At 53.7% G+C, this 24598-nt stretch overlaps 2 protein-coding genes across 3 annotated transcripts; one reads left to right on the top strand and one right to left on the bottom strand.

Annotated features, from left to right (window-relative positions):
- The first annotated feature begins 457 nt into the window (after window positions 1-457).
- On the top strand, window positions 458-6837 carry KDF1 (keratinocyte differentiation factor 1). The gene is made up of 4 exons (XM_040979764.1): window positions 458-515; window positions 4617-5687; window positions 6118-6192; window positions 6646-6837. Exons 2-4 carry the CDS (start codon window positions 4649-4651, stop codon window positions 6726-6728), a joined length of 1197 nt encoding a protein of 398 aa, XP_040835698.1. The 5' UTR covers window positions 458-515; window positions 4617-4648; the 3' UTR covers window positions 6729-6837.
- Window positions 6838-8775: 1938 nt separating this feature from the next.
- On the bottom strand, window positions 8776-23471 carry NUDC (nuclear distribution C, dynein complex regulator). 2 transcript variants are annotated; one of them, XM_040979656.1, is made up of 9 exons: window positions 23264-23471; window positions 20495-20572; window positions 11324-11527; window positions 11181-11246; window positions 10676-10792; window positions 10388-10582; window positions 9671-9754; window positions 9462-9580; window positions 8776-9042 (listed from the first exon to the last, which is right to left on the bottom strand). In XM_040979656.1, exons 1-9 carry the CDS (start codon window positions 23342-23344, stop codon window positions 8991-8993), a joined length of 996 nt encoding a protein of 331 aa, XP_040835590.1. In that variant the 5' UTR covers window positions 23345-23471; the 3' UTR covers window positions 8776-8990. The 2 variants fall into 2 exon arrangements, with proteins under 2 accessions (XP_040835590.1, XP_040835591.1); XM_040979657.1 differs by having other exon boundaries at window positions 10676-10795; window positions 23264-23465.
- Between the last annotated feature and the right edge of the window lie 1127 nt (window positions 23472-24598).

Raw genomic sequence — 24598 nt, 5'->3', positions numbered from 1 at the left:
TAGGGCAAAGCCAGGGCTTGGAGCACAGCCATTCACACACGTTCCTTGTTTGTGCCAGGCCCTGTGTGTGGGCATTAGGAATACAGGCAGCAGGACTAGAGCAATCCTCAAGGCCAGAGGCTACCAGAGGGGACAGAAGAAAGCAGTGTGGAGGGTATTAGGATAAACCAGGTGGTGTGTGTGCTGAAAGGGGAGCTGGGGGTGACTGGGAGACGGGTATCAGGGAAGGCTTCCCAGGATTCGGAGCCCGGCCCTTGCCTGCCATTCTCCGCCTGGACTCACTGGGCAGACAAGGCCAGACGGCCCGGGCACCCCAACTCAAGACGCGGGGCACGCCCCAGAGGGGTGGAGCCTCGGCCCAGGTGCGCGGTGAGGCGGCGCTTCGCGGAGACAGGAAGTGTGTCCCCAGCGGCGGCCCGTGCCGCGCTCCCGCGAGACGCTCACCTGCGCCCCAGGTGAGCGGCGAGGGGGGCGGGGGAGGGGCTGAGCTGCCGGCGGTTCACCTGGAGGAACAGGTAAGCCCCGCGTGGACCCAAGGGGACGCGAACCCTGGCGTCGTCAGTGGGGAGCGTCCGCCGAGCCTGCACCCGGACGGGGGAGGGTCCGGGGCCCGGCTCCTCGGGACCCACCCTCCCACTTCCGGGGTGCGCGCAGGCCCGGCCGAGGAGCGGCCTGAGCAGGCTCCCCTGGCTGGGCGGTCGCACGGTGGGGTAAGAAAGATCGTGGTCGTCCCTGGGTACAGGGCACGGTCGGCCCGGGCTCACCCCGAGGAACGGCGTCGGGCGGCTGGCGGCCGAGGGCCCGGCGGCTGGAGAGGCTGGCGCCCGCCCGGAGCGCAGTACCTGTGCCCGGGAGCGGCACGGGGGTCTGGGTCCTCTGCCGAGGGGTGAGTCTTCGTCTACGCCTTCGGAGTGCATAGATGCCCCAAGCCCCAGCCCACGGCTGTTTGGTGAGCAGGGCTGGGCACGGACCTGGAGCAAAGGCTGGGGCGGCGGAGCCCGTCCCTGGGACCACTGGGTGGAAGAAGCGGTCCCGAGGCAGACCCCTGGAAAGAGTGCTTGCGCGCGGGAACCGAAAGGGAAGGGGACCTCGTCGGGCTCGCGGAAGGCCCCAGCAGGGCGAAGGAGGGCCGAGCCATCCAGCCGCCAAACCCGCTTCATGGGACGTCTCACTTAAACCTCCCTGGGGGCCCAGAAGGCATCACTTTCTAAAGGAAGCTGCAGCTAAGAACTCGCCTCCGGCCACGACGGGGCCGGATCCTCCCTTCCACCTTCAAGCGTGCCTTGGTAGGATTTTGGAAGAGGGATGGGGGGCACAAGCAAAGGATTCAGCTAGAGTTTAATAGGTTGGGAGGTTTCAGAGGCCAGAGGGTGATGGGAACCCCGGTGGAGCACTGGCCTTCAGACACCCCATCCTATGTGCATTGGAGGGTGCGTGGCCCAGAGAGAAGCAGGTGGGCCCCAGAGGCTGAGGGAACCCTGTAACTCAATCTGTGTCTCCTGGGTAGGTGTCAGCGACCCTCCCCATTGAAGCATCAGCTGCTATATCCACAGGATAGCACTCTGGTATATTGTGCAATTGACCCAAGGCCTACCCCCTTCTCCTGCTGGGACAGTGCACTGAATAGCTGGCATCTTGGGGGACTTTTGGAGCTAGGGAAGGAGATTCCTGCAAAGTCCTGGAGCTTCCCAACTCCGTGCAGTTGGATGGGCAGTGGCACCCACTGCTGTGATCTCGAGGTCTGAGCCTGGAAGGCCTGGGGCTCCTGAGCAGGGCAAACGTCCTTCTTGGCCGTGAGCTTTCCATGGAGCTGTGAATGGGTGCTTTTGACTGCCCCTCTCGTCACAAGGAACGGGCAGCTCTGTGTAGCAGATCAGAGGCTTCTCTGGAGATGTGGAAGGGTTGGCAGAGACGTGGGGCCAGGCTGATAGGGTTCAAACAGATGTGCGGCTTTCGGCAACTTCTGTAAGGCTGTGTGTGCTTTGTGGTAGGGGAGCACTGAGAGAGTTGTTTATTACCTCCAAGGCACACAGCATAACGCGAGTAGTCAGCTCTGTGAGTGGATTTTCCATTCCTGAGGGTGGGGAATTTTGTTTACCACTGCAGCCATCCAGTGTATAGTAGATCTTCAGGGAATATTTGTTGATTGCATAAATTGGTGTCTGTCCAGTCGTACACTGCTCAACCCACTGCTGAGGTTTCTGACCACCACTGGGTCTTGGGTTCTGGGAGCCCCTTGTGCACTTGGGCTTTCCCACATCTTTGGAGATGGGATTCCCGCCCCTCCCTCCTCCCACCCTGCTGCTTTCTGCTGTTTGCTAGAACACCCAGCTGCCCCTCCTTTGTCAGCCAGACTCAAGGTTCTACCGCTAGGTCTAGCACCCGCTGTTCCCACCCTCCCACCCCTAGCAGGCTCGCAGGCCTGGGGAGATAGACTGAGCTCAGGACTGCCAGTGTAGGCGTTTCCAGCCAAAGCTGCAGGTGGCAGCAGAGCAACTCCCAATGCACGGAGGTCCTGGGGGTCCTTGGAGAAGTGAGTAGAACCAGGGGATGAGTTGAGAGTTGTAGGATTAAAGAACCCTTGTAGGAGCTGGTATTGTGTAGTACATTGGTTCAGCTTGCTACTGCAATGCATGCATCCCATATGGAGTTCCAACCAGTTCCAGGCTCCTGGCTTCTAGCTTTTTTTCTTTAAAGACTTATTTTTATTGGAAAGTCAGATATACAAAGAGGAGAAGAGACAGAGAGGAAGATCTTCCATCTGCTGATTTATTCCCCAAGTAGCCACAACAGCTGGAACTGAGCCGATCCAAAGCCAGGAGCCTCTTCAGGTCTCCCACATGGGTGCAGGGTCCCAAGGCTTTGGGCCATCCTCGACCACTTTCCCAGGCCACAAGCAGGGAACTGGTGGAAGCAGGGCTGCCGGGATTAGAACCAATGCCCATATGGGATCCTGGCTCATGCAAGTTGAGGACTTTAACCACTAGGCTATTGCACCGGGCTCCTGGCTTCCATCTTGTACAGTTCCAAAGATGGGGGTGAGGGGAGACAGAGATTTTATATTTGCTGGTACTTTCCCCAAATGGCCACTCTCGCCTGGGCCTTCTTCCAGGTCAGGTCTACCATGTGGGTACAGAAGCGCCAGCACATAGGCCAACTTCCACTGCTTTCTCAGTTGTATCAACAGGAAGCTGGGTCAGAAGTGGAGCAGCTGACACTCCGGTCGTCACCAGTATAGGATGCCCACCCTGTGTTTTTACCCCTATATCCCAGCACTGGCCCCACAGGCAGCACTTTTAACCTGCTTTGCCACAACTCTGCCTCTGTTTGTTTCTAATACCGTCCCAGGGGGGTGAAATCTCAGGAGGTTTTGACATTTGACCTGCTTTCTTCGGGGAAATAAAGGACACATAGATGAGCGTTTATGGGCCTGCTTGGGTTCTCCAACGTCACAAGTCTCAGAAACCAGGAGCACAGTGGGTAAAGCTGGCTCACGTCCCGGCTGCTCCGCTTCCAAACCAGCTTCCTGCTAATGCTCCTGGGAAAGTAGTTAAGGATGACTCAAGTCCTTGGGTCTCTGCACCCATGTGGAAGCCCTGGAGGAGGCTCTGGCTTCAGCCTGGCCCTGCCCTGACATTGGGGCCAATTGGGGAAGTAAACCAGCTGATGAAAAATCTGTCTCTCCCTCACTCTTGCTCCTTAGCTCTTCCTTCCAAATAAATACATTTTTAAAAAGATTTATTTATTTATCTTTAAAGAATTATTTATTTTTATTGAAAGGCAGATATACAGACAGGAGGAGAGACAGGAAGATCTTCCATCTGATGGTTCACTCCCCAAGCGGCCACAATGGCTAGAGCTGAGTCAATCCGAAGCCAGGAGCCAGGAGCTCTTCCAGGTCTCCCACGCGGGTGCAGGGTCCCAAGGCTTTGGGCCATCTTCAACTGCCTTCCCAGTCCACAGGCAGGGAACTGGATGGGAAGTGGGGTCGCCGGGATTAGAACCGGCGCCCATATGGGATCACAAGCATGCGAGAACCTTAACCACTGCGCCATCACGCCGGGCCCTTCTTTCAAAATCTTACATGTGGGTGCAGGGCTTGGGTCATTCTCCACTGCTTTCCCAGATCATAAGCAGAGCACTGGATCAGAAGTGGAGCAATTGGGACTCAAACCAGCGCCCATATGAGAACCCAGTGAAATAGGTAATGGCTTAGCCTGCTGTACACCACCGTGTTGGTCCCAATAACATCTTTTTGAAAATAGTTTACATTAAAAAAAAAACAACAGCTCAGTTGAATGACTGATTGAACTGTTTGCGACTTCACCTGGGAAGCCTGCCTGCCTCAGTGGACAGTGTGCCTACACCAAAGTCCTGGCTGTGTTCCTGGTTCCGGCTGCTGTTACCGGACACCCTCAAAGGCAGCAGGTGATGGTTTGAGTGGTCAAATGTGTGTCACCCATGATAGACTCAGCTCCTGGCTTCAGCCTGACCAGTGCTTGGCTGTTGCAGGCATTTGAGGAGTAAACCAATAAATGGAGCATTTAAGCTCCTCAGATCAGGCCAGCTTATCCCCAGCCTCTGTACCTGACTGCTTCCCGGTTTGTCCCCTGTAGGTGCCTGGCTATAACAAACCATGCGATGAGCCATGCCCGGCCCCAGACACCCCCGCCCGTCATCTGGGCCACCACGTTTGGGACCCTGGGAACAAGCCACAGAGCTATGTCTGGAGACATACGATAAGCCAGCCCAACCTTCACCGAGCCACCGAACTCACAGGCCAGACCCCAAGGACCCAGGCCACTATGGCCCCGAAAATGTCACCTTCATCTCTAGCTCAAATGAGCCAGGTGCCGAACCCCCTGCCTGCTGCCTGCTCTGGCGACCCTGGGTGTGGGACTGGTGCCGTGCTGCCTTCTGTTTCCGCCGCTGCCGGGACTGCCTCCAGCGCTGGGGAGCCTGTGTGCGGGGCTGCAGTCCCTGTTTACCTGCTGGGGACTCCACGGAGGGGCCTGCCGAAGCCAGCTGGGCCAAGGAACACAACGGCGTGCCTCCCAGCCCTGACCGTGCACCTCCCAGCCGGCGGGATGGCCAGCGGCTCAAGTCAAATGTGGGCAGCAGTTTTAGCTACCCTGACGTCAAGTTCAAAGGCATCCCTGTCTATCCTTACCGCAACACCACGTCCTCAGCCCCAGATGCGGACTCTTGCTGCAAGGAGCCGCTGGCCGAGCCCCCGCCCATGCGGCACAGCCTGCCCAGCACCCTCGCCAGCAGCCACCGCGGCTCCGAGGAGTATTACTCCTTCCACGAGTCAGACCTGGACCTTCCCGAGATGGGCAGCGGCTCCATGTCCAGCCGCGAGATTGATGTACTCATCTTTAAGAAGCTGACAGAGCTGTTTAGCGTGCACCAGATCGACGAGCTGGCCAAGTGCACGTCGGACACTGTGTTCTTGGAGAAGACCAGCAAGATCTCAGACCTGATCAACAGCATCACGCAGGACTACCACCTGGATGAGCAGGACGCCGAGGGCCGCCTGGTGCGTGGCATCATCCGCATCAGCACCCGCAAGAGTCGCACCCGCCCACAGACCTCCGAGGGGCGCTCCACGCGGGCTACTGCCCCTGCCACCACTGCACCTGACAGTGGCCATGAGACCATGGTGGGCTCAGGTCTCAGCCAGGATGGTAGGTGGGGGGTCATATGGGGCTGAGGGGCAGACTGGGGGAGGCCGCTGTGGGTGTACTCCTCAGCCATACCCTGTCCTTGATTTCCACTCCTGTGCTTGCACCTCCCCAGCTCCCACGCTGGCTCTTCTGGCTACTGCTGTGATGTCCAGAAAGGCCAAAGCCACCTGTTGTCATCAAGTTCACCTTATTGACTTTTTCTAGCCCCTGCCACCAGCTACCAGAGTGGCATCCAGGCCCAACCTGGGAAGCAGGACCTAGGGACCCATATGGATTTGGACCTCTGGCATGGCTTGCCTTAACCCCACTCCTCTACCCCTTCCTTATTGCACAACTACCCACATGTCATGTGTGTCTGGAAGTCCTGTGGGGGGTTGACGGGCTGGAAGGGTGCACTAATGACCGCTGCCCCTCTCGGTTGCTTCCCTAGAGCTCACAGTGCAGATCTCCCAGGAGACCACAGCAGACGCCATCGCCCGGAAGCTGAGGCCTTATGGAGCCCCAGGTGTGGTCCTGACCTAGCATGCAGAGGATGGGGGACTACCCGAGGGCCCCCTCACCCCACTTCCTCCAGGGGTGGAGAGGATGGGATCAGGAGACGAGGGGCTTGAGCAGCCAAACTCAACTCATCCTGCAGGCTGGCTTATAGCGGGACCAGGTGCCCAGAACAAGCAGGGAATGTTTGAACCCCAACCTTGAAGCCCAGGCCCCTGGGGAGGAGTGAGGTCAGATAGCTACCTGCACTGGTGCTGAAAGGACACCCTGTGTGGTTTCTACTGCCGTGACCTTGGCCTTCCCAACCCTCTGGAGCAAGGTCGTTACTCTTTCAGAGAGGGAGGCTGGGATTCAGAGAGGTCAGGATCATACTGAGTCAGGCCCAAAGCCTGCTCTGCTGCTTCACCCCACCACGGGGCCTGATGAGCTCCACCCTCTCAGCCTCTTTCCTCCTCTCCCCCAGGGTACCCAGCCAGCCATGACTCGTCTTTCCAGGGCACCGACACAGACTCGTCTGGTGCCCCTCTGCTCCAGGTGTACTGCTAACCCCACCAGGCCCCACGACGCCGCCCTCCCTGGGAGAAGCATGGCCTGCAGAATGAGGGGCCGGAACCCTGCTCTTGGGGGTGGCTTGGCCATGGACCCAGCAGTGTCCACTCTGGTGCCTCCTCCCTTAGCTGGATTGGCTCCTGGACCACATGTATTTTGTTGGGCCCTGGTGCCCACAGCTCCGGCCACCTCAGCTGGCCTGTTCCTTCCAGCTCACGGCCTTTGGGCGGACTGATGAGAGAAAAGTAAGGACTTACAGTTACCTTCCGAATTGACTCCATGCCGTAACATAGCATACAGACTTCTCCCTGGAGGAACCTACTGCTAAAAGCAGCTTAAATAGACTGGGTTGGGGGTGGGCAGGGCCCACGCCAGTTTTGTTTCATTTCTTGGCTATTCTACATGTTAACATGACACTAATTGCAAGTACAGAGGTGATGTCTTTAATCTCTTCTGCTTGGCCTTGTGCTTCCCAGAGCAAGACAGAACATCAGGCATCAGTTTGGCTTAATGCCATGAGGCTAAGATCAGCTCCAGGAGGTCAGGGGCCAGGCAGTGGCTAAACCCAAGGAAGGTATGACGTGTTTGCTTGGCCAGAATGTCCGGGTGGCCCCTGCCCTCACAGGCTGGCCTGTTTCCGGCATCCCTCAGCTTCCCCAGCTGGTGACAGGTCCTGCGATTTAGCACCTTCTTGGCCTCTTCAACACTGGAGTGGCCTGTGGGTTGTGCGGTTGCCAACTGTGGCTCCCCAGGGAATGGAAAGCTGCCCTTGGCAGGAGCAGGATTCCTTGTGTGACCTCCCAGAGCTCCACTGGGCTCTGAAGAGTCTTGCTCAGCTGCTCACCCAAAGGCCAGTGGGCAAGAGCTCTGAGTATGGGGCCCTGTTGCAGATGTTTAGGATCCCTTTACATGTATATACTCATATGTGAGAGACACCAAGAGAGCTTCCATCTGAAGCCATGAACTCAAGCCTGGTCTCCCATGTTAAATGGCACTGACCCAACCACTGGAGCCATGGCTGCTGTCTCCCAGTGTCCCAGCAGCTCCAATATGGGAACTGGGCACCTCATACAAACACCTACGCCCCTAGCCTACCCTCAGTAGAAGTGAGAGCTCAGCCATACTTGCTGATCCAGTTTCCCATCAGGAACACTGGAAGGTCCCTTAGGGCTAGGAGCACAACAGTGCCAGCGATACCCCAGGCTCTGCTATCATGTCCAGGCCAAGGCCCTCCAAGGTAGATGGGACCACAGGGTATTAATGGGAGCAACTCTTGCAGTCCCTCTCTAGTGCTGCCCAGATCCTGCTTTGGGAGTCAATAATTACATTTCCAGAAATAAGGGCTTATCAAGTTTGGGAAGACCAGCCCAGGTACTGCATACCCTTTTTGGAACCCTTTAAAAGCTGTTCTGAAATTTTAGCATGGAAATGCTGTGTCCCAGACATTCCAGGGTCAACCTACCCACAGAACACAAGCTAGCTAGACCTTCCCAGAACCTCTGTGGCTGCCCAAACACCTCCACCCCCTGGTCCAGGTGCAGCAGAGGCTGCCCTGTACATAGGTGAGCACCCCTGGGAAGTTCGTATACCTATGGAGACTCACCAGGACTCCAGCTGACACCTGGTCCTCCCAGCCATGCCCCCAAACCACAATCAGAAGGACTCAGGCCTGGCAGTCCCTGGTTCCTCTGAGCTAGGCTTGCTGCCCCAACCTTAAAGCCCTTGTTGCTTTTCTGCTCCTAGGGGCAGCCCTGCTGTGGTGGGAAGTTCCCCAAAGCCCATCTAACCCAACATTGCTGGGTCACGAGCCCCCTAAGAACTTGACCCACAAACCAGTTCTGTAGCCAGGAAAGCTCACCCTTGCTGGGACACCCAGAGTTGATTTAATCTTGTATTTGAGTAATGAGAAATTGAGGCCCAGAGAGGGGCCAGAACTTTCCTCAGGTCACATGGCAGAATCTGGGCTCAGAGCCAAACCCCAGCTCCCCACAGAAGTGCTGCCTGTGCCCCAGGGAAATGCCAAAGGGAGGAGAGCACACAGGTGGAGCTGGGTAAATAGCTTTAATGTAACAGTGGCCAAGAGGGGAAGACGAGACCCCCGCTCTGGCCCCTTCTCCCATGGTGACTGGGGACCTCTGGATCTGGGCCAGTCCTGTACCCGCCTCTGCCCTGAGGCTCCCATGTCCTAGGAGAGGGACAGCAAGGAAGTCAGATGGCTGCAGGATCAGCCCCCAAGTTCAGGGAGGCAAATGCAGGAACCTAGTTGAATTTGGCCTTGGAAAAATCCATCTCCGGATGCTGATCCATGAATCTGGGGAAAGGAGCAAAGGAATAAAGTAGAACAGGCAGTCCAAGCTTCCCTGCCCTCTCTCCCACACCTGCAGCAGGTCTAATCTCTAGAACCTTGAGCCAGGCTGGGCGGGGACGGGCCACAGATAGTCAGGCCCTTTCAGCCCAAGAGACTATAGAACTGAGGTGCCAACACTGGCACTCCGTTTTCCTGTAGGTGGCAATGACAGTGTGTTACACCTTCCCTCCTGCCATGAGCTGGCCTTGTCCTCCAGATGACCTCAGCAAACAATCAGGTTAGGCAAGCCAAGGCCGCTGAGCCATGAACTGGGCTGGTTCACCCCAGGAGGGGGCAGGGCAGCTCTGAGTCCTGCTCAGGGACCCACTTGCTGCTATCCCCAGCACCCACCCTCACTGCAGCCCTCTCCTGGAATGACTCACTTTTTCAGAATCTCCTGCTTCTTCTGCTCATCCGAGGTGGGCAGCCCCATGGACTTCTGCCTCTGGTCGTACATCATCTTTTCCACCATGCTTCGAGTTTCACTGTCCAAGTCCGACAACTGGGGGCAGGCAGTGACACAGGTTGGTGAAGTGCCCATCACCCAGGTCCCCACCTCCTTGTCCATACTCCCCCAGGCAGCCAGGCTCACCTTGGAGTTCTCGGGGTTGATCTTCTTGGTATTGATCTCAGGGTCACTGGATACCAAGCGGCTCCACCACTCCATCTTATTGATCTGTGAGAAGAGGCAGGCGGGGACTTGCACTACAGAACAGGCTCTCGGGGGGACAGCAGGGAGGGACAACAGTGTACCACTCAGAAAAATGAGCAGGAAGAAGAAGGGGGAGAAACCCAAGTGCCAGGGCAAGGCGGCCAGCAGCACCCTGTGGGTCAGAACAAAACATCCTGTGCCGGGGTGGCTGTCCTCACCCCACCCTTGAGGGGAGCTGCCTTCCTCCCTGGTGCCTGTGTCCCACCGCTGTGGGAGGCAGAGGCGGGCCCCCTAGGCATCCTAGAAGACTCCTCCACGTCTTGTCTGCTCTCCTCTTCCCAGCACTTAGAATAGTACTGGCACAGAACAGGTGTTCCAGGATTTGCTGGGTTGAATACATGCGCAAACCTTGCAGAATCAAGCGGCTTTGGCACTGAACAGGGTGGCCATCCCAACTCCACCCTGTTCGAGGGGTCAGGAGCCCAAACCCATCCCTGCACTCTTTCCCAGACTCCTGAATGGTGAGACCCACTTTAAACGGTCCTGGCATGGAGACCAAGTAAGGTAACTATGAAGCCCTGGGTGCTCAAATGAGTGGACACACAGACCCCTTGTCCCAGTGTTGACATGCAGCCCATAGTGCTGGGCCTCACGCACCTTCTCCAGATGCACAGTCAGCACCCTGCCGTCCTCAATGAGCCACGAGCTCTCCTCCACCTTCACTTCATTGTAGAGTTCCCCGTCGATGATGGCTGGCTGCCCCTTGAGCCCCACGCGGAGATGGCGCCGCTGGATGTCCACCACCATGTCCTTCCCCTTCAGCCGGAAGTTCACACGGAAAGGCACAGCCAGCTACATGGGACAAAGGAAATCAGGAGGGGCCCACTAGAGGCTGCTGGACACCAGGCTGGCCCCCTAACTTCGACCTCGGGCCCCAACACTCACGTCCAGCTCTGACAGCGTCTGGGTCCAGCGATAATTGGGCAGGTCGGCCCCGTTGCCAAGGTTGGGCTTCAGTTTTCCTTTGTCCTTTTCATCTTCCTCTTCATCTTCCTCAGCCTCCTGCTCACACAGTCAGAGGTACTTTGCTGTTTTCTTGACAGACATAAGACTGTTCCCTCGCTCCAACCTCAGACCCACCAAGCACAGCAACCTGCTCCCTGCTCACTCCATGAGGGGCAGATACCCCAGGCCTGGCTCCCTGGGAACCAGAGGCTAAACCAGCTGACCTCTCCCTGACGAGCCCAGAACACACCTCACAGAACAAAGGAGGTGGCAGGGCCCATGGCCACAGCCCACCTCAAACGGCACCCCCTCCACTGCCCTAGTCCTTTAGTGCATCATCTAAAAGGGAGCCTCAAGTATGGAGCCCCAGGAAAGGCATCCTAGAGGAAGGGGTGGGCCAGAGTATCCCTGAGGTCCTGGCCCTGGCTAACCCCAGAACACTCACCTGCTTCCCCGGAGGGTCAAGGCTGCCGTTCTTGAGCTGGGCCTCATGGTTCTCTGCATCTTTTTTCTGTGGCAAGAAACATAGCAATGGGCAACCAGCCCCCCACTGCCCAGTGCCAGGGAGGATCTGCTGCCCCCCCTCACCTGGTCAATTTCCAGCTGAAGTCGCTCAGCCTCCTCATCAGTCAGCTCCTTGATCTGAGGCCCAGGGTTCTCTGCCTTGGCTTCCTTGGCGAGCCTGGCAGCCCGCTCAGCCTTCTCCCGCCGCTCAGTCTCCTGCCGGGCCCTCTTCTCCCGCCGCGCCTTCTGTGCCAGCTGGTTGTGGTGGTTGAAGGTCTGTGTGATGAGCTGGGGAGGAAGAGAAGGCAATGAGGTCTCACAGCAGAGGACTGCACCCCAAGGCCCACAGCCCAGCTGCCGGGTGCCCCTGCAAAACACCACCCTTGGAGAAGGTTGGTCTCCTCAGCAGTAAAATGGGACGGTGCTCCCGTCTGAGGGTGGTAATGAAAACCCCACTGTGTTCAGTACACAGTGTTGAAAGTACCTGGCTCAGTACACAATGGCTACTTTAAAAAGCAAAGCTCATACAAGGAGAACTCAAACTCCAGACTCTCGCAAAGGTCGGCCAGTGCTGTGATGAAGTTGCCTGCAATGTTAGCATCCCAAACGAGCGCCAGGTTCAAATCCTGAGTACTCCACGTGCTTGGGCCCCTGTCACCCTCAAGGCTGACCCGGATGGAGTTCTGGACTTTGTTTTGGCCTGGCCTGGCCCAACCCTGACAGTTGTGGCTATATGAGAAGTGAACCTATAGATGGAAGATCTCCATCTCTCCCTCTTTTTTCTGTAACACTGCTTTTTGGATAAAAAATCTTTATTAAAAAATGAAAATAAAAACCCGGCACAGTAGGCTAATAGTTAAAGTCCTCGCCTTGCATGCATCAGGATCCCATATAGGTGCTGGTTCGTATCCCAGCAGCCCAGCTTCCCATCCAGCTCCCTGCTTGTGGCCTGGGAAAGCAGTCGAAGATGGCCCAAGCCTTGGGACTCTGCACCAGCATGGGAAACCAGATCAGCTCAGCTCCGGCTTAGGCAGTGAATCATCAGATGGAAGATCATCCTCTCTGTCTCTCCTTTTCTCTGTATATCTGACTTTCCAATAAAAATAAATCTTTAAAAGAAAAAGAAAAGAAAGTACAGGTTCCTCAACACCCCAGGACTGGCTGAGGCTGTGCCTGTCAGCTGGGGGAACGAAGGTTCTGCAGCCATGCTGACCACAGTACCTGACACCAGGGATTCCTCGGACCTACATTAACATCAACTCAGCAGTTTATAAATACAATCAGGCCCCACTTCAGTAGAAATTCTGGAATATGGTCCAACAATTTAACAAGCCCTCTTGGCCAATTCCTTCATACAAACCTCAGAGTCAAACTCAAATTGGATTTCCTGGTTTGTTCCTACCTGGGTGCCACGATTAATTCTAGAAGCAGCCTTGGCATGTGATCTCTGCCTAAAACATCCTTGCCCCACTTGCAGGTCACCTGAGAAGCTCCTAGTTACCCTCTGGAACACTCAGGGTCCCCTGAGCTCCAACCTACGTTCTTCAACAGACCTAGAATATACCCTTAGGAAACACAACTTAATGCCACCTTAAATGTGGCATGAATGTGTGTACACACACACACACTCCCTCACTGTGTGCCCGCCAAGTGACCAAAGGTCAAGAAACAGTCTTATTAGTCCCTGCACAATGGCTCAATTGGTTCATCCTCTCTACGTCCAAGCACCAGAATCCCATATGGACACCAGTTCATGTCCCAGTTGCTCCACTTTCCATCCAGCTCCCATCCTGTGCTCTGGGAAAACAGTAGAGGTTGGCCCAAAGGCTTGGAAGAAAATTCCTGGGTCCTGGTTTCAAATCAGCTCTGCTCCGACTGTTGCGGCCACTCGGGGAGTGAATCAACTGATGAAAGATCGTGCTCTCTGTCTCTCCTCCTCTCTGCATCTGACTTCCCAGTAAAAATAAATAAATCTTTATAAAAAAGAAGAAAAATAAAAGAAAACCAGTCTTGAAGCAACTCTGAGTCAGAGCTGGAGAGAGGAAGGCATCTGTCTCCAAGAGCTCAGGCTTACAGGAGCCACCCTCAGCTCCAGACAGACGGATCCGCCAAACACCCCGAGGCTTCTCACTCATGGGGTGCCAGTTCCTTCCTGTCTTCCCCAAGCCTTCACCCTTACCCCTCCTCACAGCTGCCCACTCTGCAAGGTTGAAGGACATCAAGAACACCGCCTGAAATACGAGCTGACAAAACAGCTATGTTTTCAGACAGAGAAATGAGCCACCTGACGGCCTTTCTGCTGTGCAGATAAACAAAAGGTCAGAAGACAGTTACGCCAGCAGAGGCTATTCCACTGCAGGGCCTTGGCCCCAAGTCCCCAGTCAGGGAGACCTTGAACTCAAATCATTTACCAACCACTAGCTGAGAGGAGGAGGGAGCATAGCCCTTCGCTCTCCTACACCCAGTGAATCATGTCACATCCCGTTTGCCCTGTTCCTTCCCAGTTCCTAAAGGTTAAATTAGGGCACAGAGGAACTACCAGTGTCAAGGCCAGTCACAGCAGCCTCTGACCCCGCCTGCCCAACCTCCACCTGCCAGCTTCACCCAGGCCCAGCCCCACGGGTGTGGCAGCCAACCCAGAGGCGATCACAGTCCAGCTTCAGTCTCTGGACATGACTTTGGGAACCACAAAGCCCAACAAGGTAGGGAAGGGGTGAGGAAGGCGGGGCATGCACTAGAACAGGTCCCCAGGCTAGCAGCAGGCAGTGGTGAACACAGGCTCTCCCTGCTCAGGCTGGCTGACAGGTTGCCTTGCCAGAGCCCACCTGAGCGCTCTTGAAGCTGAACCTAAAGGCAGGAGATCTTAAAGCTGGCCCATCTAGTGGTGGCGGTGATGGGCACCAGTTCATATCCCAGGTTCTCCCATTTCCCATCCAGCTCCCTGCTTGTGGCCTGGGAAAGCAGTCAAGGACGGCCCAAAGCCTCGGGACCCTGCACCTGCATAGTAAAACTAGAAGAAACTCCTAGCTCCAGGCTTTGATCTGGCTCAACAAAAGTTGTTGCAGCCATTTGGGGAGTGAATCAGCAGATGGAAGATCTGTCTTTCCTTCTCTTTAAATCTGATCTACCTTAATAGTCAAAACAAACAAATCTTTAAAAAAATAAAATAAATTGGGCCTGGCATGGTGGTCTAGCGGCTAAAGTCCTCGCCTTGAGTGCGCCAGGATCCCATATGGTCCTCGGTTCTAATCCCGGTGGCCCCGCTTCCCATTCAGCTCCCTGCTTGTGGCCTGGGAAAGCAGTTGAGGACGGCCCAGATCCTTGGGACTCTGCACCTGCGTGGGAGACCCAGAAGAGCTCCTGGTTCCCGGCTTCAAATCGGCACAGTACCGGCCGTTGTGATCACTTGGGGAGTGAATCAATGGACGGACGGAAGATCTTCCTGTCTCTCTCTCTGTATATCTGACTTTGCAATAAAAATATTTAAATCTAAAAAATAAATTAATTAAATTAGACAATCTATGTTCTCTTGACAACAGTGCAAAGAACACTAACCCTGCTGCCACACGGCTCCATCCTAGAAGATGCTAGCAAACGGGTACCCATGCTGAAAGCATAATGCCAGTGTAGAACCAGAGTCACCAAATGGCTACTCAAAGTTTCAGCTCACAAAAAATGGTAAAATGTGAGCTCTCTTCCAACCAGTAGCAACATGACAGCACACTGAAGTGTGACCAGCGACTGCTGACCCAACACAAGACCCACCCCATGCCACAGGCCGCCCGCAGAACCAAGACGCATCCCTGAAACAACCAACCCTGTAGCTTAAATACAGCCTCTGATCCCAAACATGACCCACAGGGGATCCAAATGCCAAGGCCAAGCATTGTGTGACACCATGGGGACAGTAACACCAGGGAATCGGTTCCTGCCAGAGCAGCTCTTTCTTTCTTTCTTTCTTTCTTTCTTAAGATTTTTTTTTTTTTTATTGGAAAGTCATATATAAAGAGGGGACAGTCAGAGAGGAAGATCTTTCATCAGTTGATTCACTCCCTAAGTGGCCCCAACAGCCTAAATTGAGCCAATCTGAAGCTAGGAGCCCGGAGCTGCTTCTGCATCTCCCTTGTGGGTTGCAGGTCCCAAGGCTTTGGGCCATCCTCAACTGCTTTCCCAGGCTACAGGCAAGGAGCTGGATGAGAAGCAGGGCAGCCAGGATGAGAACCGGCGCCTATATAGTATTCCTGGCGCATGCAAGGCAAGGACTTTAGCCACTAAGCCAACGCATCGAACCCAACTCTTTTTTTTTTTTTTTTTGGAAAAAATAATCATTTCTTTTTTATTGAAAAAGCAGATCAGATTGACAGATCTTCAATCTGCTGGTTCACTCACCAAGTAGCCACAATGAACGAAGCTGAGGCAACTGATCTGAAGCCAAGAGCCTCATGCAGGTGCCAAGGCTCTGGACCATCCTCGAATGGTTTCCCAGGCCACAAACAAGGAGCTTGATAAGCAGTAGAGCAGCTGAGAAATGAACTGACACCCATATGGGATCCTGGCATGTGCAAGGAGAAGACTTAACCGCTGAGCCATTGCGCCGGGCCCCAGAGCAGCTATGGTTCTACTGAGACACTCTCAGCAGGCTCTGGCATAGCTGCAATTAGAGAAGATACCGAGGCAGAGGACATGGTGGGAACCTTCAGCCACTCCAACATCCGCATCCCATCAGGCTTCCTACGTAAGGAGGAACCACAGAAACACCTGCTGAGAGGGACGAGAAGACATCTGGGCTGTAGGAGAGCCGTAACTTGTACTGCAAACCCTGCCAACTTGCCCTAATTCAATGTACCTGTCACAATAAACAAGTAATAAAAAGTTAAACACTGTTCCGGGTTCTGTCATTCTAATGAAGTGAAGGTGCAGGGCTGGTGTTGTGCTGTAGTGTGTTGGGCCACTGTCTGCAATGCTGGCATCCCATAGGGGAACTATGGAACTCAGTTCCAGCTCTCTGCTAACACATCTGGGAAAGCAGCAGAAAACTGCCTCAGTAATTGCCACCCTGCCACGCACAAGGGAAAACCAGTGTTCCTGGGTTCGGATCATTGCAGCCATTTTGGAAGTAAACTGAAAGATGGAAGATCTGTCTCTCCCACTGTCTCTGTAGTTTTATCTTTGAAATAAATCTTCTCATTGGAAAGGCATATTATAGAAGAAAAACAAAAAGAAAGATCGTCCATCTGCTGGGTCACTTCCCAAGTGGCTGAAACAGCCAAAGCTGAACGGATCAAAGCCAGGAGCCAGGAGTCTCCTCCAGGTCTCCCATGCAGGTGCAGGGTCCCAAGGCTTTGGGCCGTCCTCGACTGCTTTCCCAGGGCACAAGCAGGGAGCTGGATGGTGGGTGGAGCAGCTGGGATATGAACTGGTGCCCATTTAGCCATTGAGCTATCGTACTACAGCTCTCAAATAAATAAATCTCAAAAAAGAAAAAAATGATTTTATTTTTGTTTTATCTAAAAGCCACAGTCAAAGAGAGAAGGGGAGAAAGAAATCTTCCATCTGCTGCTTCATTTCCCATATAGCTACAATAGTCAGGGCTGAGGCAATTCAAAAGCAGAAGCTTCTTCTGGGTCTCCCACGTGGACGTAGGAGCCCAAGAATTTGAGCCATCCTCTGCTGCTTTTTTAAGATTTATTTATTTTTATTGGAAAGTCAGATATAGAAAGGAGACGGAAAGATCTCCCATCCATTGATTCACTCCCCAAGTGGCCACAATGACCCAGAACTGAGCCAATCCAAAGCCAGGAGCCTCTTCTGGGTCTCCCATGCAGGTGGCAGGGTCCCAAGGCTTTGTGCCGTCCTCGACTGCTTTCCCAGGCCACAAGCAGGGAGCTGGATGGGAAATGGAGAACCTGGGATATGAACCAGCGCTCATATGGGATCCCACCATGTGCATGGTAAGGACTTTGGCCACTAGGCTACCATGCAGGGCCCCTCTGCCTCTTTCTCAGGCCATAAACAGAGCTGAATCTGAAGTGGTGCAAGCAGGACTTGAAGTGGCACCTATGTGAGGTGCTAGTACTATAGGAAAAAGCTTAGCATACTAAGCCATGGTGCAGCCCAAAAATAAATAAATCTTAAAAAGTACAAGTGGTGGGCCTGGCGCGGTGGCCTAGCGGCTACACCCTCCCTTATATGTGCCAGGATCCCATATGAGTACTGGTTCGTGCCCTGGATGTTCCACTTCCCATTTAGCTCCCTGCTTGGCTTGTTGTCTGGGAAAGCAGTGAACCTGCAAGGGGAAGAGTTCCCTCTCTATCTTTCTCTCCCTCAAGCTGCCTTTCTAATAAAGATAAATAAATTCTTAAAAAAAGAAAGTACAAGTGGCACCCTGGGACTTTAAGAGGCAGATCAAAAAATAGAACGAGCCTAGGGATTGAGGCCTTAGCCTGCAGGGTGTGCTCTAACACTGGGCAGCTGACTGCACCTGCTTCTCCGTAATGTCTGGACAGTGGAAGAACTGGCTGTTAGGAAGAAAAAATACAGAATTTCTGTGAGAAGTGTTATCAGTAAAAACAGTTAATAGGACACAACACAACCAGTAAAATCTATATTGTGGGAAATTTTTCAGGACAAATGACCAGGCTACTCCAAAAAATGAGTTGCAATCTGGTTGAGTTCCCATCAACCAGGTTGTTTTTATCAAAGCAAGTCATCAAACAACCCAACTGCCAGTGAGGGACATCAGATCCCGCTCTGATGTACCCGTTTGCATTTCTGACCCCAGCTCCTAACTCCGGTCTCCTGAGAGACTGCAAGGATGGTCCAACCATGAGATTCCTGTGACCCACACAGCAGACCTGGATGGAGTCTCTGGGTCCAGCGCTAGCTACTGAGGTATCCGAGAACAAACCACTAAATGGGAAGCATCGCCATTGATGTCTCTGAATTCTTTTTTCTCCAATTTTGCAAAGGATTTGAACAGGCATGTCAAAGATGATATACAAATAGTCAAAAAGCATATGTGGTTTTGCCTTTATGAGTTCTAGGTGTCCTATATGGGCAGAGGTTCTAATCCCACTTCCTAGCCTGCTCCCTGCTTGTTGCCCAGGAAAAACAGTGAAGGACAGCCCAAAACCTTGGGTTCCTGCACTCATGTGGGAGACCTGGAAGAAGCTCCGGGCTCCCACCTCAGCTCTGGCCATTGCAGCCATCTGATAGCTATAACAGAAGATGGAAGATCTTTCCTTCTGTCTTTCCCTCTCTGTAAACTCTGCCTTTCCAATAAAAATTTAAAATCTTAAAAAAAAAAAAAAAAAAAGATCTCTACTGCTAGTGCTTTGCTTTGCAATAACAGGTAAAAACCACTGCCTATGCTGTGCCAGCATCCCTCCTGATTTTAGACAGGCCCAGCTGTGGTCATTTGGGAAGTAAGCCAGCAGCACTCCCTGTCCCTATCTCTCTCTGCAATTTTGTTTTTCAAGTAAAATAAGTAAATCTTTAAAAAATAACTATCCTCACAGCACAGTGCAGTAGCCTAGTGCCTAAAGCCCTCCTCTTGCACGTGCTGGGATCCAATATGGGCGCTGATTCTAATCACTACTTCCCTGCTTCCTATCCAGCTCCCTGCTTGTGGCCTGGGAAAGCAGTCGAGAATGGCCCAAAGCCTTGGGCCCCTGCACCCGCGTGGGAGACCTGGAGAAGAGACTACCGGCTCCTGTCTTCAGATTGGCACAACTCTGGCTGTTGTGACCACGTGGGAAGTGATTCAACAAATGGATAATCTTACTCGCCTCCTCTCTGTATATCTGACGATCCAATAAAAAAAAATAAACCTTTAAAATAATTAATAAGCATCCTCCCTTACAAACCAGAACAGTTAGGTTTGGGAACTAGGGGAGTCCCTCAAGGACACAGGGCTGGAAGGCAGAGGCCAGGAGTGTGCAGCACCTTTCAGTGAGTGAGCAGCCTCAGTAATAGTCAGAACCGCCACCACAAAATGCAGTCCCTAAAACCTTGATTCTGGGTCGCTGCATCTGGGAAGACATGGATTGGCAGGCCCTCAGTTTTCCCAATTTCTTTTTTCCCTGAAGATTTCTTTATAAATCTGAAAGGCAGAGTGACAGAGGGAGAGCTCTTCCATCTGCTGGTCCATTCCCTAATGCCTACCACAGCCAGGGTTGGAGCAGGTAGAAGCCAACAGCCAGGAACTTCACCCTGGTTTCCATGTGGGTGGCAACAACCAAAGTACTCAGGCCCAGCACAGAGGCCTAGCAGCTAGTCCTCACCTTGAATGCGCCAGGATCCTATATGATCACCAGTTCTAATCCCGGCAACCCCACTTCCCATCCGGCTCCCAGCTTGTGGCCTGGGAAAGCAGTCAAGGATGATCCAAAGCTTTGGGACCCTGCACCTGCTTGGGAGACCCAGAAGAGTTCCTGGCTCCTGGCTTTGGATCAGTGCAGCAGTGCCCGTTGTTGTCACTTGGGAAGTGAATCATCAGATGAAAGACATTTCTCTCTGTCTCTCTTCCTCTCTTTATATATCTGACTTTAGAACTTTAGAGCAAAAATAAATAAGTCTTGAAAAAAAAAAAAAATGGAACAAAGAGGCAGGTGCTGGAGCAAAAAGATCGGCCTGGTGCTCCCACAATTCAGCTAAAGACTTCACAAAACCTCCATGTGGGGGCCCAACACATTGGCCTAATTGCTAAAATCTTCGCCTTGCAAGTACTCGGATCCCATATGGGTGCCGGTTCTAATCCCGAAAGCCCTGCTTCCCATCCAGCTCCCTGCCTGTGGCCTGGGAAAGCAGTCAAGGACGATCCAGAGCATTGGGACCCTGCACCTGCATGGGAAACCTGGAGGAAGTTCCTGGCTCCTGGCTTCGGATCGGCACAGCACCAGCCGTTGCACTCACTTGGGGAGTGAATCATTGGATGGAAAATCTTCCTCTCTGTCTCTCCTCTCTGATATCTGACTTTGCAATAAAAATAACTCTTCAAAAATAAATAAATCTTAAGAAAAGGAGAAATCTCCCTGAAGCAATGTCCTTCTTTTGTGAAATGCACACATCCACCCCTTCTGCTACAGAACAATGACCAGAAAGCAGCCAAAGCTACAGTGAGGAGCTCAGCTTCCGCAAAAGACAGCCTCCTCCCTCCTTCCAGGCCTCGTTCCTGGCACGGCGCATCTGCTCAAGAAGGCCCGGCCCCTTTGCTCTGCAGAGAGACCTGCCAGACCTGGGACCCCCAACACTCACCTTCTCTGCCATCCCCTCCTCTCCACCAACAAAGAAGTCTGTTTTGCGTCGAAGGAAGCTGAAGAAAGTATTCACAAGCTGAAAGACATGGAGAGAATGCTGAGGTTACAGAGGTGCCGTGCAGGCGGCAGGCACAGGAGACACTTCCTGGGTACAAGAGGGAACCTGAGCTTCCCGCTGAGGAGAGACCCCCCCCTGTCAGGCCACTTCCATTCCACCAGGAAGCCCACCCAATCTTAGGTAGACTATCTGAAACACAGATGTCTCACCTGTGAACGTGGAACATTCCTCCACAGTCAGGGCATGAACTTTCCTTTCCAGGAGTCAAAAGTTCATTATTAAAGGGCCCAGTGTGGTAGCCTAGTGGCTAAAGTCCTCATCTTGCACATGCCGGGACCCCACATGGGCATCGGTTTGTATCCCAGCAACCCCACTTCCCATCCAGCTCCCTGCTTGTGGCCTGGAAAGCAATCGAGGACGGCCCAAAACCTTGGGACCCTGCACCCATGGGAGACCCAGAAGAGCCTTCAGGCATCAGATCGGCTCAGCTTCAGCCGTTGCAGCCACTTGGAGAGTGAATCATCAGACAGAAGATCTGTCTCTCCTGCTCCCTGCATATCTGTCTTTCCAACAAAAATAAGTAAATCTTTTAAAAAAAAAAATCCTTAAAAAAAGAAAAGCTGAATGTTGAGGGCCAGGTGCTCCAAGTCATCCTGGTCATCACCATCACCAAGGCAACAGCCAACACCGAGGGGTGCTCCCGCCCCCCGCACCCGCTATTATGGCCAAGCTACAATCGTCACTTGGTGAGGCGTTAAATGCATTTTCAACTTACAATGAGTTTATCAGGACATAACCCCATCGCAAGCAGACAAGCATCCACTTGCGCTCAGTAAAACTCTTACCCAATAAAACAATCTCACAGTAACCTAAGCTTACCACAGATGGTCTGAGATCAATCTGACCCAGGTTATCTTGAGAATTTCCATTCTTGCTATTGCTTTCCCAAATTACTCCAAACAAATGAACTCCCTCTCAAATCCAACCTTGAAAGAGCCAAGAAAACTTGTTCCCATGGGGCCGGCACAGTGGCATAGGATATTAATCCTCCACTGTGATGCCAGCATCCCATATGGGGAACCAATTCCAGTCCCTGGGGATCCACCACTAACCCAGCTCCCTGCTGGTAAGCCTGGAAGGCAACAGAGGATGTCCCAAAACCTTGTGTCCTGCACACAGGTGGGAGGCCCAGAAGCTCCTGGTTTCTAGCTTCTTTCTGGTCAACCCAGCTCTAGCCACAGCAGCCATTTGGGGAGTGAACCAACGGATGAACTCTCTTAGCCTCCCCGCCCCCAACTACTCTCTGTAATTCTTTAAATAAATAAATCTTAAAAAAGTCTCAGGCCCAATGCCATGGCCTAGCAGCTAAAGTCCTCGCCCTGAACGTGCCAGGATCCCATATGGGCACCGGTTCTAATCCCAAAAGCCCTGCTTCCCATCCAGCTCCATGCCTGTGGTCTGGGAAGCAGCTGATGGCCCAAAGCCTTGGGATCCTGCACCCACATGGAAGACCTGGAAGAGCTCCTGGCTCCTGGCTTCGGATCGGCACAGCACCAGCCGTTGCAGTCACTTGGGGAGTGAATGATCAGACGGAAGATCTTTCTCTCTTTCTCTCCTCCTCTGTATATCTGACTGCACAATAAAAATAAAAGAAAATTTAAAAGAAAAAGTCTCATAGTATCATGTGTAACCAAATCATGCACACACCTAAGCTGAAAAACACTTCTGCTTAAAAAGAAAAAGAGAAGTGTGCTCAGTGAGGCCGACTCTGCCCCGCGCAGTGGCCAAGTGTTGGTCTAAGGAGTAAGGGGTCTGGTCCAGTGCAGGGAAGGAGCCTGCAGAGTGATTGGGGCAAGATTCGGCTCCTCTCTGACCCTCAGCTGATGAATGGGACAAGATGGGGCTTTTCTCCCTCTAGCTCTCTGTTCCCGTTCCCACAAACCCCTGGGTCCAGGCGGTCACTCAGAAGGAAACCGGCTTTGACAAAGCCGCTGGCAGGAGCCAGGAGGACAAGGCTGCATTCTGCTCACACCCCAGGCGCCCATCTCCTGAGGGTCTGGAACACACTCATCACTCAACAGATGCCATGCGCCAAGACACGACTCAGAACAGTTCAGGAAAACGGGGGACAAGTCGTTCCGCCTCAGGGGCAAGGGACCTGGCGGTGGACACGAACCTCCTATTCCCGCCCCAGGTGTATTAAAAAAAAAAAAACAACAACAGTGCTAATACTACTCAAGCCTCCCGCCGCTCCCCACCTTCCCCTTACTAGGCTCGCTCCAAGTCCTGGTAAACCCAAGCCATAATTCTGGGAGATGCCAGACCAAGGATGCTCTCTGCTCATGGGGGCGGCATGCAAGCGAGAAACCAGGCCGGAAGCACGGGAGACAAAAAAATTAAAAGAAAAAAAATTGGGGGGAGCGAGAGAGACTGTGGGGGAATTCCCCGGGCGGGTGCAAGGCCGCGGAACTGCTAATACAGGAACTACCGAGGGGCGCCGGGCCGGGCATCACCGCTGCCCGCCGGGCGACACGACCGGAAGCTGCAGCCCGCTGAGAAGGCGGGAGGGGCGGAATCCCAAGCGCCCACGAGGCCCAGGGGTAGATCTCGACCCTGGAAGGAGGACAAGGCCGGAGGGAGCGTGTGGTCGGGGCCGCTGCTGGGGACATGGGGGGTGGAAGGCCGGGCCCACGCCGCGCGGGCGGTTACCTCCTGCACGCCACCTTCGTGCTGCTGTGCCATGGCCAGCAACATGCCGTCGAACCGCTCCTCTTCCTGCTCCCCGCCCATCGCGCCGTCTCCGAGTCCCGCTCCGAGCTCCGCACTCGAGTCCCGCGCTCTCCCGGTTCCTTTGCTTGGGGTGGGGGGTCGCTATGGGCCCAACGGCTCCAGTCGCTCGCCTTCTGCAGCGGAGCCGGAAACACGCACCCGCCCAGCAGTCCAAGTCCGCCCCTTCTCCTCCCGCCTCCCTTCCAGCCCGCGACCATCCACCGCACGGCAAACATCCCGCTTCGCCGATGATTGGTCGGTGGGAGGAGCCAATCAACCAGCACGTTCGTGACGTGTCGTACCCAGCTGAGGAGCGAAGAGTTTGGCTTGAGTTGCTATGGCCACCAGGTGCTTCGGAGTCTTCTAGAAAGCAAATCTTGTTAGAAGTTGAAAAGGCGGGGGCCTAGCGGCTAAAGTCCTCGCCTTGAACGCGCCAGGATCCCATGTGGGCGCCGGTTCTGCTCCCGGCAGCTCCGCCTGCTTGTGGCCTGGGAAAGCAGTGGAGGACGGTCCAAAGCTTTGGGACCCTGCACCGATGTGGGATACCCGGAAGAAGTTCCTGGATCCTGGCTTCGGATCGGCATAGCATCGGCCGTTGCACTCACTTGGGGAGTGAATCAGTGGATGGAAGATCTTCCTCCTCTCTGTATATCTGACTTTCCAATAAATAAATAAATCTTAAAAAAGAAGTTGAAAAGGGGTCAGTTTTGCGCCTCTACCTTGTCCTTAAACTCTCACCTTGTCCAACAGTGGAACTCAAAGCGCCTTTAGGTATCTCTTCGGATCCTGTCCTGAAGCAATAGCGTCCATCATAAAAGGGACCCGACCAAGGACAGCCTTGGGGGTTATCACTGGGTGCTACACCCCAAAAATGAGTCGGAGACAGACTCTTAGAAGCTCGGGAGTCTTTATTCACTGGCTGGTGGACTGTCCCAAAGCATTGCAAGTGGAAGAGGGGAGCAGCCCCAAATAGCTGCCGTCGGAGTTTTATTAAGCTTACATTGGCATGAAAAATTATCCAATCAACAAGATTAACATTGGCTTGGGCACAAAAGACTATCTAATGAACTAGGCTAACATTGGCACAGTGAGATGACGGGAGCTTCTTCTTCTAAAGGTTGGGCACTCTCCCTTCCCCAAGTTAACTCTTGCATGCATGGGAACACCCAAGCTCTGAACCGCCAACTGGATGAAAAAGGTGGTGATAAATACACAAAAGACCTGGGTTGCTTGTCAGGGGAAACTTTGTAGCTGATTGCTAATTGAGGATAAGGG

Source organism: Ochotona curzoniae, unplaced genomic scaffold (genome assembly GCF_017591425.1).
Source record: "Ochotona curzoniae isolate NIBS_2020 unplaced genomic scaffold, NIBS_Ocur_1.0 contig_3255, whole genome shotgun sequence".
NCBI classification, from domain to species: Eukaryota; Metazoa; Chordata; class Mammalia; order Lagomorpha; family Ochotonidae; genus Ochotona; species Ochotona curzoniae.
Note: the sequence above shows the minus strand (reverse complement) of the source record. Positions and strands in the feature narration are given on the sequence as shown.